The following is a 14,231-nucleotide window of genomic DNA, read 5'->3' as shown; positions in this document are numbered from 1 at the left end:
CTAGTAAGTACTAGTAGCTTTGCAGTTTTATTTATTTATTTATTTACTTAGTAGGTTAATAGGAGTCTAGATTAGCATAGTTCCCATCACCACAGATCTATATCCCTATGCCTACCCCCTATAAATGAACTTAAAATCTATCCTCTCCTCGCCCAGTCTTTTACTTTTGTGCAATACTCCAAATCCAATCCAAGTTCTGCTTTGTGTTTCCCTCTCTGTTCTCCTTTCTCAAGCTTTGCTGATTTCTCCACTTCTCTCTTGCACTCTGGATAGTTCCTAAGGGTGTGCAGGTCTTTGAGCAAAACAATTGGGGCTGAGACGAAAGAAGATTGGTCCCAAGGGTCAAGGGTCGAAGTCAGCCAGAAAAAATAGCGCCTGCATCTGGTTATCAGCAGTCTCCCGGAGGCTCGTACTGAAGATTTGGTCCCAACCGCCACCCATAGGGCAGAGCGGATGGCGCGCTCTTCCAATAGGAACGTAGGCGGAGGGCCCAGTGACCAATGAGAAACGTAGACCAAATGGCCACGCCCCTTTGGAGGTGCGCGGGGGGGGGAGGGGGAGGGGCACGGCAGGTATTTAAGTTTCGCGCTGAGCAGCCGGGAGACACTCCGAGTCCAGGCTGCAGAGATGGCGCTGCACTGGGGCATCGTGTCCGCCGGCCTCATCGCCAGCGACTTCACGACCATGCTGCGGATGCTGCCCCGCTCCGAGCACCAGGTCCACCCTCCCTCCCTCCCTTTTTCTCCCTCCGACTCCCGGGCCTGAGGACTGGGAACTGAGACCACCTGTATAACTCCTTTCTCGCTTCCGGCTCCACTTCTGTCCTGCAAACGGGAGCTCCGTGCAGAGATTTCATCTGAGCGGCCGGGAAGAGAAAGAAATTGACATACTGGCGGGGAAGGGGGGATTTTTAATCATTGTCTGTCCAGAAGTGCCTTGACCCAGGACCCGGGAGTCCGGTCCGCAATGTCAACCCTTCTCCCCAGCCCAGGCCACCTCGCCCCCTCCACCCCGTCCTGGTCCTGGAGCGATGCAGGCTCTCGCGACCCCGGACCTGCCCCTTCACCGCCCCCGCACCCCCCTGTCCACCTGTCTTCCACGCCTGCCCCCGTCCCTCTGTCTGACCCTCGTGTCCCTGCAGGTGGTGGCAGTAGCGGCCCGAGACCTGAGCCGGGCGAAGGAGTTTGCACGCAAACACGACATCCCCAAGGCCTACGGCTCCTACGAGGAGCTGGCCAAGGACCCGAACGTGGGTGAGTGCCCAGCACGGGGGGACCAGGCTGGGAGGGAACCCCGGGGCCTGGGGAGTCTGGGATTCGTTGTCTAGATTTCTTTCTTTTTTTTTTTTTTTTCACATTTTTTTCTTTATTGGGGAATTAATGTTTTACATTCAACAGTAAATACAATAGTTTGTACATGCATAACATTTCCCAGTTTCCCATTTAACAATACAACCCCCACTATGTCATCAATCATCCTTCATGGACCTGTATTCTCCCCACCCACCCACCCCAGCGTCTTTTACTTTGGTGCCAAACGCCAATTCCAGTTCAGGTTCTACTTTTTTTTTTTTTTCTTCTGATCTTGTTTTTCAACTTCGGCCTGAGAGTGAGATCATCCCATATTCATCCTTCTGTTTCTGGCTTATTTCACTTAACATGATTTTTTCAAGGTCCATCCAAGATCGGCTGAAAACGGTGAAGTCACCATTTTTTACAGCTGAGTAGTATTCCATTGTGTATATAGACCACAACTTGCTCAGCCACTCATCTGTTGTTGGACACCTGGGTTGCTTCCAGGTTTTGGCTATAACAAATTGTGCTGCCAAGAACATATGTGTACACAGATCTTTTGGGATGGATGTGTTGGGTTCCTTAGGATATATCCCCAGGAGAGGAATTGCAGGGTCATAGGGTAGGTCCATTTCTAGCCTTCGGACTTTGTCTAGATTTCAAGCTTTACTCGGCCTTCAGGACCCGGGCTTTGCTAAAAAAGCCTAGGGAGTCTGTTTCAAGCCTTTAATAGGCGCTGGCTAGGGGTGTTGGGCTGTCACAGTGGCCTGAATCCAGAGGCCTGGACAAAAGGGGCTATAGGTAGCAGCCTGGCTCTGGACATCAGGCCACCTCAACTGGTATTTCCCTCCTTTTTTTAAATAATTTTTTTAAAGAAAAAATAATGATTTTTATTAGTGACTTAATAATGATTAACAAGACTGTAAGAAAACAGGGGTATAATTTCACACAGTTCCCACCACCAGAGTTCTGTGTCCCATCCCCTCCACTGGAAGCTCCCCTAGTCTTTGTCCCTCTCTGGGAGTATGGACCAAAAGTCTTTAGGGGGTGCAGAATGTTAAAGGTCTGCCTTCTGTAATCCAATGAGCATGGATGTTGGCAGGTCGATCCATATGCTCAGCCTGTTTCTATCTTTCCCTAGTGGGGTAGGGCTCTGTGGCGGTGAGATCCCAGCTGAATGTTTGCTATTGGGCTCAAGTAATAATTGCAGAAGTCATGGGCCACATGGAACATACCTACAGTAGACTTCCTGGCTTCTCCCCACACAAAGAAGTTTCGTTTGCTCGGTTCCCACCTTTGGGTGCCTGTTCACTAAACAATTTGCTTTATGGCTTACTTCCTTTCTGCCACCAAGTTGCAGATACAACCATGACCCATCCTGACCTCCCTGGACACATGACCTTGCACACTGTAATGTGTATGCTTAACCAGGCGCACCACCGCCTGACCCCCTTAGTCTGTAATTATTCAGAGTTTAGTTATTCTTAATCTTTAGAATCTGATTTCCAAGTCATGCTAATCGTAGCACATCACAACTCCAGATGGAGGCAAGAGAGTTGCTGTTGTTAAAAGTCTATGCAAACCAGGGAAGCAGTATTACCTCTCATCATACTTCACACAGTTAATTGACATGCTCTTTAAAGAGAGCAACACCAGGGATAATTGTTTGCTGAGCAATATTGCCATGCAATAGAATGAAGAAGAAAAAAAAAAAAAGAGGAAATTTAATAGGAGGTCACTTGGCTGTGAAAAGGTAAATTACCTTTCAAACCAGCCATCAAATGCATCTCAAGGACATAGTCCAGGCACAAAAGTGGTTTTACTATCCACATCTATCAATATCTGGCATGACCTTTCACCTCCAGCATTGCTGCTGGATTCCAGTGTTGCTATAGCAGCGCTGAAAAGCAGCTGTGGCTTCTCACACTTTATGGGAATCTGATTCACCCAGGCAGCCGCCTTCTATATAGTCTTTCAGCCCTAATCCTGCAGCCTAGGGCAGAGACACAAGTTCAGAATTACAAGGTGAACTGCCAAGCCTAAATCCTTCCCTGACTGAGACTGCAGCCCAGGGCCAGCCCAGAAAGGGAACCACTCTGGCCAGGAGAGAGACAAAGTGAGCAACTACACCCACGCCTCCAAAAGAGGATGATGGTGGCGGCAATGATGCTAATAATCTTCTCGGTATCCTCCCCCCTCCCCATTGCAGGAGGTGGATGCAGTGTTCAGAATGAGAGTTCAAACCCTAGCATTAGTTTCAGTGGAATTTCATCCTCTTTGAACATTCCCAGGCTGGGGAGAGATAGTATAGTGATTATGTGAAATATCATTCATGTCTGAGGCACCAAAGGTCCCAGGTTCAATCACTAGCAGCACCATAAGCCAGAGATTAGAGGTGGTCAGACAAAATAAATAAATAAATAAAATTACATTTAAGGGAGCAATGGTACATCTGGTTAATAGCACATGCTACTATTATCAAGGTTTTTTAAAATTTTTTTTAAATTTATTTATTCCCTTTTGTTCCCCTTGTTCTATTGTTCCAGTCATTATTGTTATTATTGGTATTGTTGGATAGGACAGAGAGAAATGGAGAGAGGAGGGAAAGACAGAGAGGGGGAGAGAAAGAAAGACACCTGCAGACCTGCTTCACCGCCTGTGAAGCGACTCCCCTGCAGGTGGGGAGCCAGGGGCTCGAACCAGGATCCCTACACCGGTCCCTGCGCCCTGTGCCACATGCGCTCAACCTTCTGCGCCACCGCCTGACTCCCAGTATTTCCCTGTTCTATTGGTCCTGCTGAGTGCCATTTATAAAAGAATTTAGGGGTATATAGAAATTGACTTATTACTATGGGGTAGAGGGGGAGGAAGAAGGGTAACAGAGGGCGGCTCAGCTCTGGTATAAGGTTGTGCTGGGGGACTGAACCTGAGATCAGGATGCTCTTACAGGCTCAGCAAGCTGCCTCACTCAGTGTCCTCGTTTGTAAAATGGGCAAAATCGTCATATGGACCTCGCAGTGGTGGTATGAGGGTTAGGTAATATATTGTGATTATTTCAGAAGGTTGGCAGTAATCTGAAAGAGAGAGAGAGACACCAGCCTTGCAGGGGTGGTGCTGGATATGGTGTTGCATTCCCAAGCATGAGATCCTGAATCTGATCCTGGGCATTGCGTGTGCCAGAGCGGTGCTCTGGTTGTTTCCTTCTCTCTCTCTCTTAAATTATCTTTATTTAGGGAGTCATGAGGTAGCACAGCGGGTTAAGCACACGTGGCACAAAGTGCAAGGACCACAGTAAGGATCCCTGTTCAAGCCCCCGGCTCCCCACCTACAGGGGGTTTGCTTCACAGGCGGTGAAGCAGGTCTGCAGGTGTCTGTCTTTCTCTCCCCCTCTCTGTCTTCCCCTCCTCTCTCCATGTCTCTCTGTCCTATCTAACAAGGACGACATCAATGACAACAACAATAACTGCAACAATGAAAAGACAACAAGGGCAACAGAAACAGAAGGGAAAATTTAAAAAAACAAAACAAAACACGGTGATGCGTTCATTCCCAACTCATGGGAGATTAGGATTGGAGCAGCGCGGCAGGACTTTATTCCATTAGGGCGCTGGTGGGGGTGGGAGGCTGGGGGGGGGGACAAGCCCGGGGCGGGCGGGGCTATTGATCTGCCTCTTCCCCCCCACCCCATCCTAGAGGTGGTCTACATTGGCACCCAGCACCCCCAGCACAAGGCCGCGGTGTTGCTAAGCCTGGCAGCGGGCAAGGCCGTCCTGTGTGAGAAGCCCATGGGCGTGAATGCGGCGGAAGTGCGGGAAATGGTGGCAGAAGCCCGGTCCCGGGGCCTCTTCCTCATGGAGGTGAGGCCTGAGTGGGCGCTGCCTGCCATTACTAAAGATGGGTGCTGGGGGGACCCGGGAGGGTTTGCCAGGAGCGCAGGTGGACATGAATTGAACCTTGGTAGGTGCTTTTCCCCAGCTGAGCTGTGCGGGGGAATCAGCCAGCAGCATCTCTATGGGTGGGAGCCATTGCACTGACACTCAGTAGACGAATCTGACGGATCCCGGTCAGAGTTTCAGAGATTATAGATGCCAGCAGTAAAAGTGCAGGTCCAGAAGAAGTGGACAGGCAAAAACAAACACACACAAAACTTTCCTACTTCTCAAAAAATATTTATCGATTTATTTATTCCCTTTTGTTAGCCTTGTTGTTTTATTGTCGTTGTTGTTGATGTCGTCGTTGTTGGATAGGACAGAGAGAAACGGAGAGAGGAGGGGAAGACAGAGAGGGGGAGAGAAAGACAGACACCTGCAGACCTGCTTCACCGACAGACACCTGCAGACCTGCTTCACCGCCTGTGAAGCGACTCCCCTGCAGGTGGGGAGCCAGGGGCTTGAACCCACAGCCCGACTCCCAACTTTCCTACTTTTGAGTTGAAGAATTTCCAGGTTCAATTCCCAGCACCACCACAAGACAGAGCAGAACAATGCTCTGGTAAAAAAGAAAAGAAAAGGGGAGTCAGGCGGTAGCGTACTGGGTTAAGCGCACATGGCACAAAGCACAAGGACCGGTGGAAGGATCCCGGTTCGAGCCCCTGGCTCCCCACCTGCAGGGGAGTCGCTTCACAAGCAATGAAGTAGGTCTGCAGGTGTCTGTTTTTCTCTCCCCCTCTGTCTTCTCCTCCTCTCTCCGTTTCTCTCTGTCCTACCCAACAACAACGACATCAATAATTACAACAATAAAACAAGGGCAACAAAAGGGAATAAATAAATGTAAAAAAAAAAGATGTGTGGGGTGGTGGGACTAGGACCAAGGATTTCAGCCTGGGTCCTTGCACATGGTAACGTGTGCACTCTACCAGGTACACCACCACGGAGCCCCCACCTCCTATAGGTTCTGCCCATTGTAACAGTGCTGCCCCATACATCCCTGTGTCCTCTCTAGCTTTTCTGTGCTTGATACAGAGCCTACCAGTCTGCAAAGTTCCATTTGTTTGAGAAGTGGATCGTCAAGATGCAATATGGCTACTAGGTGCCTTCTGGTTCTCACTGTGCTAGCTGACGCCAAAGACCCTGTGACTTTATCACGTTACTGGTGCCAGGATGCTCCAGGTTCGACTCCAGGCCCCGAGGATACAGAATGTATAAGGCAGAGACTCCGCTTTTTTTTTTTTTTTTAATATTTTTATTTACTAATGAGAAAGATAGGAGGAGAGAGATAAAGAACCAGACATCACTCCAGCACAGGTGCTGCCGGGGATCAAACTCAGGACCTCATGCTCAAGCATCCAATGCTGTATCCACTGGACCACTGTCTCTCTCTCTCTCTCTCTCTCGATATATATATATATATATATATATATATATATATGTATTTTATTTTACTTATTTTCCCTTTTGTTGCCCTTGTTTTTTTTTATTATTGTTGTAGTTATTATTGTCATTATTATTGATGTCGTTGTTGGATAGGAGAGAGAGAAATGGAGAGAGGAGGGGAAAGACAGAGAGGGGGAGAGAAAGACAGACACCTGCAGACCTGCTTCACCGCCTGGGAAGCGACTCCCCTGCAGGTGGGGAGCCGAGGGCTCGAACCGGGATCCTGACATCGGTCCTTGTGCTTTGCGTCATTTGCGCTTAACCCGCTGTGCTACCACCCGACCCCCGAGACTCAGCGTTTAAGGACATGGAGGCCTGTCACAGTCCTAGAAATGGTCCTGGTACCCAGCTACCTGAACTTTAGTGAATATGGTCCTGGGCAACTGTCAGGGCACAGAGACCCCAGGACACCTGGGGACAGTCAGGGAGGCTTCTGACAAGTGAAGGATGACCTGAAGTATAAACGGAAAAGATGGGCCAGCGAAATAGCTCACTTAGAGGCCATGATGCTTCGTCGTGTGTGATCTGGATTCCAGGCCAGTGCCCACTGCGTTGAAGGATGCTTTGGCGCTGGGTTCCCTCACTGTCTTTCTGCCTCTGTTCCCATCTTATTATTGTCTTATTTGCTTTGTCTTATTTATTTATTTGTTTTTACCAAAGCACTGCTCAGCTCTGGCTTCTGGTGGTGTGGCAGATTGAACCTGGGACCTTTGGGACCTCAGGCAGGAGAGTCTTTTCAGAACCTTTATGCTTTCTCCTCTGGTCTCTGTCTCTATCTAATAGTGAAAAAAGGGAGAAAAGGAAAGGCAACTGCAGGTAAATAGGGCCAGATGAAGAAGACAGAGTTAAGAGTTAATGAAAAGGGGAGTCGGGCGTAGCGCAGCGAGTTAAGCACACATGGCGCAAAGCGCAAGGACCAGCTTAAGGATCCCAGTTCGAGCCCCTGGCTCCCCACCTGCAGGGGAGTGAGTCGCTTCACAGGCGGTGAAGCAGGTCTGCAGGTGTCTATCTTTCTCTCTCCCTCTCTGTCTTCCCCTCCTCTCTCCATTTCTCTCTGTCCTATCCAACGACAACATCAATAACAACAACAGTAACAACTACAACAATAAAACAACAAGCGCAACTAAGGAAATAAAGAAATATTTTTAAAAAAATAAATGCAGTGCTTTGCCTGTAATTCCTCCCCAGTAGGTGGGAGCTGACATTAAGCAACGCAGAGCCATACATGGTGCGTGAGCACAAGTGACACGGGGTTGTCTCAGGAGAAGGAAAGACCTTTCTGGGACCAAATAGGGAAAGAACTGGAGGAGAGAGATGCAGCCTGTGACGGAAATATTTAATTTTATGTATTATTTATTGGACAGAGACACAAGGGGGAGATTGAGGAGAGAGACACCTGCAGACCTGCTTCGATGCTCCTGAAGCTTCCCCCTGCAGGTGGGGAGTGGGGCTTGAACACAGGCCCTTGCACAGGGTAAGGTGCGCTCAACCAGCCTGGCCCCTCAGGCTGTTAAGTTTGCTAGTCCACCATACTAAGTACCTCACAGACTGGGTGACTCAAACAACAAAGATTTCTTTCTTTCTTTTTATTTCTTTTTTATTTTTTCCCCTTTTGTTGCCCTTGTTTATTGTCATTGTTATTATTATTGTTGTTGTTATTGCTGTCGTCACTGTTGGATAGGACAGAGCGAAATGGAGAGAGGAAGGGAAGACAGAGAGGGGGAGAGAAAGATAGACACCTGCAGACCTGCTTCACCGCCTGTGAAGCGACTCACTCCCCTGCAGGTGGGGAGCCGGGAGCTCGAACCGGGATTCTTAAGCCGGTCCTTGAGCTTCAAACCTTGTGCACTTAACCCACTGTGCCACCACCGACTCCCCCAAAGATTTATTTCTATTGGAGGAGGCCAGCTGTCCAGATCAAGGGTTTAGCAGGGTGAACTGAACCTGGGACTTACGGAGACTGAGAATCTCTTTGCATAACCATTGTGCTACCTCCCTTCTCTCCCAGAGTTGACTTGGGAGATCTCCTTGACTTAGAGATGACATGGCCTTCTCAAATTGTGAAGACAGAATTCAGCCCGTTACTTTGGGGGTGAAGAGTGGGGGGGTGGAAATGAGGAGGACACGGCCCAATCTGGGGCCACGGGAGTAGATAGGCCCAGCAGGGAGAGCTGTTGGTTGAGCCCTGACCCTGTCCTTCCCCTCTGCCCTCTCTCTCTCTCTCTCTCTCTCTCTCTCTCTCTCTCCCTCTGTGGGTCTACAGGCCATCTGGACACGCTTCTTCCCTGCCTCGGAGACTCTGAGGTCTGTTCTGGCCCAGGGAGCCCTGGGGGAGCTTCGTGTGGCCCGAGCAGAATTCGGGAAGGACCTGACCCACGTGCGCCGGGCTGTCGACTGGGCCCAGGCAGGTGGGGGCCTCCTGGACATTGGCATCTACTGCATCCAGTTCATCTCCATGGTCTTCAGGGGACAGAGACCGGAGAAGATTTCGGCCGTGGGAAGGATCCACGAGACGGGTATGGACTGTCCTTTTAGCCTCAGGTAGAGACAGGAGAGACACAGCACTGCGCCCCCATTCATGGACCCTCTCCCATGGTTCCTTGCTCCTGGCGTGGTGCCCCCATGTGGTGCCCCCATGTTCCCCCAGGACTTGAACCTGGAGCTCTTGCCCACAGCCAGACATGCACTCTACCGGGTGAGCTGGCTCCAGTCCTGGACCTTCTGATGGCCATCCTATAGCTACTGAGATCAGGGCAGACCTCTGAAGGAACTTCCTATAGGAAGTCAAGGCAATCCTACTACAGCTGTATGATATTATTATTATTTAAAATATTTATTTATTGGATAACTACAGAGAGAAATCAAGAGGGAAGAGGGAGAGAGAGACGAAGAGGCTGCACCTACAGACCTGTTGCACCACTTACAAAGCTTCTCCCTTGCAGGTGGGGACTGGGGGCTTGAACCCGGGTCCTTTCGCATTGTGATCTTAGCAAAGATCTTAGTATATCCACAGAGTTCCACACCCATCACCATAGTCGATGTTAAAATATCGTCAGGGCAGGTGGTGGCGCAGCGGCTTAGCGCATGTGGCGCAAAGTGCAAGGACCGGCAGAAGGATCCCGGTTTGAATCCCCCGCTCTCCACCTGCAGGGGAATCGCTTCACAGGCGGTGAAGCAGGTCTGCAGGTGTCTGTCTTTCTCTCCCCCTCTCTGTCTTCCCCTCCTCTCTCCATTTCTCTCTGTCCTATCCAACAATGATGACAACAATAATAACTACAACAATAAAGCAACAAGGGCAACAAAACGGAATAAATAAATAAATATATATATAAATAGATTTAATTAAAAATATATATTGTCAGGGCTAGGGGAACAGCATAATGATGATGCAAAAAGACTCTCAGGCCTGAGGTTCCAAAATCTCAGGTTCAATCCCGAGTGTCACCATCAGCCAGAGCCGAGCAGTGCTCAAGGGGAAAAAAAAATTCATTCATTCTACAAAAGAAACCATGATCCTGAACATCCCCCCTGTGCCTTTGCCAAATATTAAACGTGTCACACACACACCCCAAGGGCTTGATGCTCAGTGTCTGTCTGATCTGGGAGAACAATATATTTTTTTTCTAATTTTTAAAATCTACTTATTAGTTGATAGGACAGAGAATTTGAATGGGGAAGGGGAGACAGAAGGAGAAAACAGAGAGACACCTGCAGAGTTGCTTCACTGCTCATAAAACTTCCCCCCATGCAGATGGGGACCAGGAGCTTGAACCAGGGTCCTTATGTATTGGTCACATCTGAGCTCATTCAGGCGCACCACTGCCTCCCCGCCCTGCACCACCCCGTCCCCCACACCAGGCATGGTCTCTTGCCCAAGGTTCCATTTGAGTTCTGACGCCTGACAGCCGCCCCCGCCCCTCCCCAGGCGTGGATGACACCGTCACTGTGTTACTCCAGTACCCCGGAGGGGTCCATGCGAGTTTCACCTGCAGCATCACAGCCAAGCTCTCCAATACAGCGTCCGTGAGCGGCACCAAGGGCATGGCCAAGGTGAGGCGCCGGCAGCCCAGCTGGGACGCACCCCCAGCAGTTGGCACATCCCCACTCGGAGCTGGGGAGGGACCCATCCAGCCTTTCCCCAGAGTCTTGCTAAGGAGTCCATCCTTGACCTCCAGGCTGTGAGATGAGGGTATGGAGCTCGTGGCCCTTGCCAAGGGTAAACCTAGTCTGTTGGTTTACCAGAAACACTTCCTTCCTGGAGGTGGCTCAGCAGATAGAGCAAAGTGCCAGATGTACTGGAATGCTGCTCTGACTTACCTGTCCCTCTCATATGAGATTCTCTCAGGTGAGGCAGACAGCATAACGGTCAGGCAAAGAGAATCGTATGCCTGAGGCTCTGAAGTGCCAGGTTTGATCTCCTGCATCACCATAAGTGAACATTGAACAGTGCTCTGGATTTAAAAGAAAAGAGAGAGAGAGAGACTCTTTTTCAAACAAACTAAATAAAGCCTAAGGGTTTATTTTTTTTAACTATTTTATTTATTTATTGGATAGAGATAGAGAGAAATTGAGAGGGAAGGGGAAGGAGAGGGAGAGAGAGAAAAAGAGACACCTGCAGCCCTGCTTCATCATTCAGGAAGCTTCTCCCCTGCAGGTGGGGCCCAAGGGCTTGAACCTGGGTCCTTGCACATTGTAACATGTGTTTTACCTGGTGTGCCACCACCAGGTCCCCTGAGATTTATTTAGCTTAAAGATTTCATTTGTTTATTAATAGAGGGCTGGCTAGGCAGTGGTGCATTGGGTTGAGCACATATTAACATATACAAAGACCTGGGTTCAAGCTTCATGTCCCCACCTGTAGGTCATGAAGGGGGGAGCTTCAGAAGTGGTGAATCCAGTTTACAGGTGTTTTTCTATCTCCCTATTACCCCTTTCTTCTCAATTTCCCTCTGTCTCTGTCAAAAAACAAAACAGGGGCTGGGAGGTGGCATACCTGGTGGAGCGCCTATGTTACAGTGTTCCAGGACCCGGATTCAAGCCTCCCAACCCCACCTGCAAGGGGGAAAGTTTCACAAGTGGTGAAGCAGGTCTGTAGGTGTCTCTCTGTCTCTCTCCCTCTTTCAGGATTTCTTTTTAAACTTTATTTATTGAATTTGATAGGACAGAGAGAAACTGAGAGGGAAGGGGAAGATAGAGAGGGGGAGAGAAAGATAGACACCTGCAGCCCTGCTTCACCACTTATGAAACTTTCCCCCTGCAGGTGGGGACCAGGAGTTTGAACCCGGGTCCTTGTGCATGGTAATATGTGCACTTAACCAGATGTACTCCTGCCCAGCCCCTCTCTCTCCCTCTGTATTTGCCCCTTCCATATCGTTTTCTGGCTGTCTCTGTCCAATAAATAAATAAAGAATAAATCAATAAATAATTAACAACAACAAAACAGAAAGGGGACCACAGCATCACTTTGGCTGATGGGATACTGGGGGTTGAACTCAGGACCTTATGTTTCCAAGTTCAGTGCCCTACTCCCTGCCCCATCTTCCAAGCTCTTATTGATCTATTTATGGATAAGAAAGAAGGAGGGGGGAGGCAGTCCAGAACATCATTCTGGCATCAAGAATTCAACTCAGGACTTAAATGTGTACAAGCTCAGCACCCCCACCCACTGTGTCACTTCCCAGGCTGCAAAGTAAGACATTTTAAAGGCTGCCCCAGCCGGAGGCCTTGTAGCAGTACAGCACTGGACTTGCAAGCGTAAGGTTCTGACTTCAGTTCCCCAGCACTGCATATGCCAGAATAGTATTCTGGAGTTTGCTCGCTTTCTCTTTCTTACATATTTTTATTTACTTTTTTATTGAATATATAGAGAGAAATTCAAAGGGGGGATGAGGAGATAGGGAGAGAGACAGACACCTGCAGCCCTGCTTCACCACTCTGAGTCTCCTTGCAAAGGGGATTCGGGCAGACAGGAAGTTGAGTCCTCTTCACTGGGTCTAGGTTCAGGAGGGCTTTGTCCCTGGTGACAGACAGACTTCTCCCGTGACAGCCCTTAGTTGTGTAGTTGTGAAGGAACTAAGCCTTAGCAGCCAGGGGAGAGCATGGGGGTGGGGGCAGCTCCCCTTAACCACTAGCTGGGACACGGAAGCCCCTGACTTCACCAGGAAGCACCCCTTAGTAGCCCTGTGGGTGAAGACAGTGGGGTCACCACTCTTAACCTCGCCCTCAGATCCTTGAGCCCTGCTGGTGCCCCACCGAACTGGTGGTGAAAGGGGACCACCAGGAGTTTCCGCTGCCCCCAGCGCCCAACAAGGAATTCAACTTCACCAATGGGCCCGGCATGATGTACGAGGCCAAGCACGTCCGGGAGTGTCTGCGCAAGGGTGAGAATCTGGGGGGCGATGTGGAGAAATGGGGTGAGGGACCAGGACTCAAATCCTGGTGGGGGTGGGTTCCTCTTCATCCTTTATATGCCCAAGCAGCTGTATGGAACTACAACTCCCAGAATTCCCTGGGGCACACTACCATTCCCCCTATTCCCTATTTTGCCTCATGGGATTCTGGGGTTTGTAGTTCTTAAGAGGGTGCATGGGCTGGGTCCCTCACTGGGCTCTCTCACAGGCCTGAAAGAAAGTCCTGTCATCCCGCTGGCGGAGAGTGAGCTCCTGGCCGACATCCTTGAGGAAGTGCGGAAGGCCATTGGGGTCACCTTCCCCCAAGACAAATGCTGATGTGTGTCCTGAATTAATAAAGACATGATTTACATGGAGATCTTGGCTTCTGTGGTTAGTCACCAGGGGATGAGTGTGGAGCTGATAGAGCACACAGTCTTGCTGTGTACAGGGGTCTGGGTTCAAGCCCCAGAAGTATGTGGGAGCATCATAAATAAATAAAAATTTTTAATAATTTTTATTTATTGACTTACTCCCTTTTGTTGCCCTTGTTGTAATTATTGATGTCGTCATTGTTGGATAGGACAGAGAGAAATGGAGAGAGGAGGGGAAGACAGAGAGAGGAGAGAAAGATAGACATCTGTAGACCTGCTTCACCGCCTGTGAAGCGACTCCCCTGCAGGTGGGAAGAGTCCGGAGCTTGAACCGAGATCCTTACGCTGGTCCTTGCACTTTGTGCCACCTGTGCTTAAATAAATACAAATTTTAGAAGAAAGTATATAATTTTTTCACTGGAAGATACAGACAAACACGTGCAGCCCTTCGTCACCACTTGTGACGCTTTCCCCCTGCAGGTGGGGACCAGGGGCTTGAAGCTGGATCCTTGTGCGCTGTAGTGTGTGCGCTTAACCAGGGGCGCCACCACCCGGGCCCCTGTACTCTCCTCATGTTTGGGAGCTACTCTCTGCCCTAATCCAGCTTTCTAGCCCTATTCTCAACTCTGACACCATCTTCCCAGACAATATTTTTAGTCCATCTGCATGTTAGGTATCAGGCTCGGGCAAAAATTACTAAAGTCATGGGCCCCTTGGAATAAAAAATAGACTTCCTAGTTTCTTCCCATTCAAAAGCCCCTAATTTCATCTGCTCTGTTTTTACCATGCACGCTTAACCCGCTG

At 49.5% G+C, this 14,231-nt stretch overlaps 1 protein-coding gene across 1 annotated transcript; it reads left to right on the top strand.

The window, feature by feature from the left end:
* The first annotated feature begins 570 nt into the window (after window positions 1–570).
* On the top strand, window positions 571–13,430 carry DHDH (dihydrodiol dehydrogenase). Its single transcript, XM_007535969.3, has 7 exons — window positions 571–717; window positions 1,142–1,253; window positions 4,986–5,149; window positions 8,928–9,180; window positions 10,590–10,714; window positions 12,891–13,044; window positions 13,283–13,430. The coding sequence occupies exons 1-7, from the start codon at window positions 628–630 to the stop codon at window positions 13,390–13,392; spliced, it is 1,008 nt and encodes a 335-aa protein (XP_007536031.1). The 5' UTR covers window positions 571–627; the 3' UTR covers window positions 13,393–13,430.
* The last annotated feature ends 801 nt before the right edge of the window (window positions 13,431–14,231 follow it).

Source organism: Erinaceus europaeus, unplaced genomic scaffold (assembly GCF_950295315.1).
Source record: "Erinaceus europaeus unplaced genomic scaffold, mEriEur2.1 scaffold_518, whole genome shotgun sequence".
In the NCBI taxonomy this organism is placed as follows: domain Eukaryota; kingdom Metazoa; phylum Chordata; class Mammalia; order Eulipotyphla; family Erinaceidae; genus Erinaceus; species Erinaceus europaeus.
The sequence above is the reverse complement of the archived record's forward strand: the minus strand, read 5'-3'. Positions and strand labels throughout refer to the sequence as shown.